The sequence below is a fragment of the Crocuta crocuta genome, unplaced genomic scaffold, assembly GCF_008692635.1.
Source record: "Crocuta crocuta isolate KB4526 unplaced genomic scaffold, BGI_CrCroc_1.0 scaffold61, whole genome shotgun sequence".
Classification (NCBI taxonomy): Eukaryota; Metazoa; Chordata; class Mammalia; order Carnivora; family Hyaenidae; genus Crocuta; species Crocuta crocuta.
The window spans coordinates 3,632,520-3,637,430 of record NW_027528369.1 but is presented as its reverse complement, the minus strand read 5'-3'; the positions used below and the strand labels follow the sequence as shown (position 1 = coordinate 3,637,430).

Here is a 4,911-nt window from a genome sequence, read left to right as displayed (position 1 = left end):
GCCCCCGGGCGCGCGGGCCCCGGGGAGAGGGACAAAGAGTTTGCGCTCTTTGGCTCCAAGGGCCAAGTTTGAGCTCTGGGCACAGCCACGGCTCGGGGAAGGAAGGTCCCCCGGGCAGACACCTGGGTGCCAAAGGTGGAGTGCGGAGGAAAAGCTGCCGAGCGAATTCACAGTCCCAAGGTTGAGAGCTGCCCAGGGAGCGGAGTCGGGCCAATCCCCGCAGAGCGAGGGGAGGGCAAGCCGCCGCTCCGGAAGGCAGGCCTCTCTCGCGCTCCGAAGTAAAGCCAACGGTCCTCCCGGGTTCCCGAAGTCCCTCTGGACTACTCCTTCCCCTCTTGCACCAAACTTTGCGCCGGGCTTTGCTCCCTCTCCGGGAGGCTGCGGCGCGCAAAGGGTTAAGCCAGCCTGTCCCAGCTGACAGTCAGCTGATTGGGCCCTGATTGACAGCTCAGAAAAGTTTCCTTGTTTCTATCTATTATGCTAATCGCGGCCGCTCTCGCCGCCTCCCATTGGCCCCGAGTACCAGTCAATTTCCCATTTGGACCTGACGTCACAAGTGCTATAAAACTCAGCAATTGCTTTAAACTCTTCTTGCTGGATCAGAGGCTTTTAAAATCTTTTTTCATCTTCGAGCCGTGGCTCGGGCTGCTCGTCGGCTCGGCCTCCCCCCTTTTTGCTCTCTGCCTCGCCTTTCCCCAGGACTTCGCTATTTTGCTTTAAAAAAAAAAGGCAAGAAAGAACTAAACTCCCCCCTCCCTTTCCTCCAGCCGGGCTGCACCTCTGTCTTGCACTTTGCACGGAGAGAGCGCGCGAGGGAGAGAGAGAGAGAGAAAAGGGAAGGAAAGGGGGAAAAAAAANATTTCGGGCCAGCCACCGCCGAGCGAGCTAGAAGCGCCCCAGCCCGGCAAGCTGGCTCACCCGCTGGCCACCCAGCACAGCCCGCTGGCCCCTCTCCTGCAGCCCATCTGGCGGAGCGGCGGCGGCGGCGGCGGCGGCAGGAGAATGGCATCAGAACTGGCAATGAGCAACTCCGACCTGCCCACCAGTCCCCTGGCCATGGAATATGTTAATGACTTCGATCTGATGAAGTTTGAAGTGAAAAAGGAACCGGTGGAGACCGACCGCATCATCAGCCAGTGCGGCCGTCTCATCGCCGGGGGCTCGCTGTCCTCCACCCCCATGAGCACGCCGTGCAGCTCGGTGCCCCCTTCCCCCAGCTTCTCGGCGCCCAGCCCGGGCTCGGGCAGCGAGCAGAAGGCGCACCTGGAAGACTACTACTGGATGACCGGCTACCCGCAGCAGCTGAACCCCGAGGCGCTGGGCTTCAGCCCCGAGGACGCGGTCGAGGCGCTCATCAGCAACAGCCACCAGCTCCAGGGCGGCTTCGATGGCNCCTGCACTTCGACGACCGCTTCTCCGACGAGCAGCTGGTGACCATGTCGGTGCGCGAGCTGAACCGGCAGCTGCGCGGGGTCAGCAAGGAGGAGGTGATCCGGCTGAAGCAGAAGAGGCGGACCCTGAAAAACCGCGGCTATGCCCAGTCCTGCCGCTTCAAGAGGGTGCAGCAGAGACACGTCCTGGAATCCGAGAAGAACCAGCTGCTGCAGCAGGTCGACCACCTCAAGCAGGAGATCTCCAGGCTGGTGCGCGAGAGGGACGCGTACAAGGAGAAATACGAGAAGTTGGTGAGCAGCGGCTTCCGAGAAAACGGCTCCAGCAGCGACAACCCGTCGTCTCCCGAGTTTTTCATGTGAGTCTGACACGCGATCCCAGCTAGCCACCTTGATAAGTGCTCCGTGGGGGTCCGACTCGGGTGTGGGCTTGCTAGTTCCAGAGCCGTGCTCGCCGCCACCTCGCCCCCTCCCCTGCCGAGATCGCCCCCCGATGCCCCTGCACACACGCACGCACACACACATGCACACACGTGTACACACACACACATGCACACACACACACCCTGCTCCCAGTTGGCGGTGGCGGTGGCTGTTTTTAAATGGGGAGGGAGTGGATGTCTGGCTCATGGATTGCCAATCTGAAATTCTCCATAACTTGCTAGCTTGTTTTTATTTACCGCCCCCCTCCCGCCCCCATGTTCAAAGATCTCAGCAGAGTTCTTCATGCTCATCTTTGAAACCCGCACTCTTCATAGTTTTTGTTTTTGTTTTTGTTTTTGTTTTTTTCTCTCTCCCTTCTTCAGTTCATGAGCTGGTGTTCATTTTCTGTGTGTGTGTGTTTTTATTTTTGTTTGTTGTTTTTTTTTTTTTAATTTTACTTTTTGGAGCTTGCTGTGTTGTTGCCTTTTTTCCCAACCTCCACCCTCACGCCCTCTCCACCCATCTCCTCAGAGATAAAAGAAAAAAGAAAAAAAAAAAAGCTAAGTTTTTTTTTTCCTCCTCCTGAGTTCTTCATATGTGAGATTGAGCTTGCAAAGGAAAAAAAAATGTGAAATGTTAGAGACTTGCAGCGCGCTGAGTTCCATCGGGTTTTTTTTAGCATTGTGATGCTAAACTAGAGAGAGAAAAAAAAATCCTCATGAACCTACCACAATCAAGCCTGCATCAACCTGGGTGTGACTTGTGAGTTTTGGCCTTACCATGCCAAATCTGAGAGTTTAGTCTGCCATTAAAAAACTCATTCTCATCTCATGCATTATTATGCTCGCTACTTTGTCTTAGCAACAATGAACTATAACTGTTTCAAAGACTTTATGGAAAAGAGACATTATATTAATAAAAAAAAAAAAGCCTGCATGCTGGACATGTATGGTATAATTATTTTTTTTCTTTTTTTTTTTTCCTTTTGGCTTGGAAATGGACGTTCGAAGACTTATGGCATGGCATTCGTACTTTTGTTTTATTGCCTCATGACTTTTTTGAGTTCAGAACAAAGTGCCAACCTAGAGCCTTCTTCCCATGAAAGTTTGCATCCTCCAAACTGCTTTGAGTTACTCAGAACTTCAGCCTCCCATTGGAAATGCACTGAAGGCATTCCTTGTCAAAGATGCCAGAATGGGTTAAAAATCTAACAGTAAAGAACTCTTAATGGTTTTTTTTCTTTTTAATAAGAATGACACCCCACTTTGGGGACTAAACTTGTGCTGTTGCGGAAAGCAGTCTAAAATTTATTTTTAAAAAAAAAGAAAAAAAAAAGGAATATGCCCCGTTATTTTTTGGTTTGTTTTCTTTTTATTATTTTTTTTCTTTTTGGCTTTTGGTCATTGTCAAATGTGGAATGCTATGGGTTTCTAGTATATAATTTAATTCTAGTTTTTATAATCTGTTAGCCCAGTTAAAATGTATGCTACAGATAAAGGAATGTTATAGATAAATTTGAAAGAGTTAGGTCTGTTTAGCTGTAGATTTTTTTAAAGATTGATGCACTAAATTGTTTACTGTTGTGATGTTAAGGGGGGGTAGAATTTGCAAGGGGACTGTTTAAAAAAAGTAGCTTATACAAGCATGTGCTTGCAACTTAAAATATAAGTTGAGTATGTGTACTCTTTGCTATACCACTGACTGTATTGAAAAACCAAAGTATTAAAGGGGAAACACCCCTGTTTATATCTGTAGGGGGATTTTACATTCAAAATGTATGGTTTTTTGTTTTTTTTTTCAAATTTAAAGTATTTGGGACTGAATTGCACTAAAATATAACCTGCAAGCATATAATACACAAAAATTTGCAAAACTGTTTAGAACGCTAATAAAATTTCTGCAGTTATAAACAAAATGGCATTACTGCACAGTTTTAAGACGATGCAGATTTTTTTACAGTTGTATTGTGGTGCAGAACTAGATTTTCTGTAACTTAAAAAAAAATCCACAGTTTTAAAGGCAATAATCAGTAAATGTTATTTTCAGGGACTGACATCCTGTCTTTAAAAAAAAAAATGAAAAGTAAATCTTACCACAATAAATATAAAAAAATCTTGTCAGTTACTTTTCTTTTACATATTTTGCTGTGCAAAATTGTTTTATATCTTGAGTTACTAACTAACCACGCGTGATGTTCCTATGTGCTTTTCTTTCATTTTCAATTCTGGTTATATCAAGAGAAAGAATAATCTACAATAATAAACTGCATTTTTTTTTTGATTCTGTGCTCAGCTTCTTAGTGTACAGTTTAACTGGGCCCAAAACCGCAGTAGAAGTGTAAAATGCATCCTTTTCTCCAGAGAAAGGATTAATGGAGGAGTAGGGAGGAAATCATTCAGGGTGAAACATAGGCTGTTTTGTGAGGCTGGGGGCGGTGGGGGGGGACAGTCCCTTTGAATAATTAGCAATATTTAATATAAATGTAAATTATGACCTCTCAAAATGCCCTTCCCCCCAAGTTTGCAGTTTTCGAGTGAGTTGAGATATCATTGCCCTCTGGTGAAAACAAACACGAAAATCTCAGCCAGAGAGTAGGGCCTTCTCAGCATGGCTCTGAGCTTCTGGTCCAACAGCAAACCCATCTAGAGAGAAGTGGGCCGGGCAAATAGGGCCCAGCACACAGGGCTTGGACACATATGCATTTAATGGTAAAGATAAACATTTCTTGCCTTTTGGCTAAAATTGATTCTTTTCCCTTCTTCCGGCTACACACTATGATTTTCTTGTTAGCCAGGCCTGCCACGACTTAACATCAACACTTTGGACAAATCAAATTGTTTGTTGGGTTTCGGGGTTTTTTTGTGACTCGGAAGGTCATCTGTCTTAATAGGTATAAGGACCCCCTCCCCCTTACTTACATAACCCCAAGTACATCTCTGGATTTGAACAGTGTTATTAAATCATATTTCACCGTGAGTATTTAGCCAAGGGCTTCTCCACTTAGACAAGCTGGCCGTGATTTCCAATCACCTTAACTCCAGAAATACAAGTGAGCAGAAAGTAATGCCTTGGTAAAATAAAGGCTATGCTTTGATTG

General features: G+C 46.5%; 1 protein-coding gene across 1 annotated transcript; it reads left to right on the top strand.

Moving 5' to 3' along the window:
• The first annotated feature begins 865 nt into the window (after positions 1-865).
• MAF (MAF bZIP transcription factor) lies at positions 866-4,094 on the top strand. Its single transcript, XM_077754051.1, is given in 2 exon segments — positions 866-1,392; positions 1,395-4,094. Coding segments are annotated over 2 exon segments (750 nt in total). The 5' UTR covers positions 866-1,002; the 3' UTR covers positions 1,755-4,094.
• The last annotated feature ends 817 nt before the right edge of the window (positions 4,095-4,911 follow it).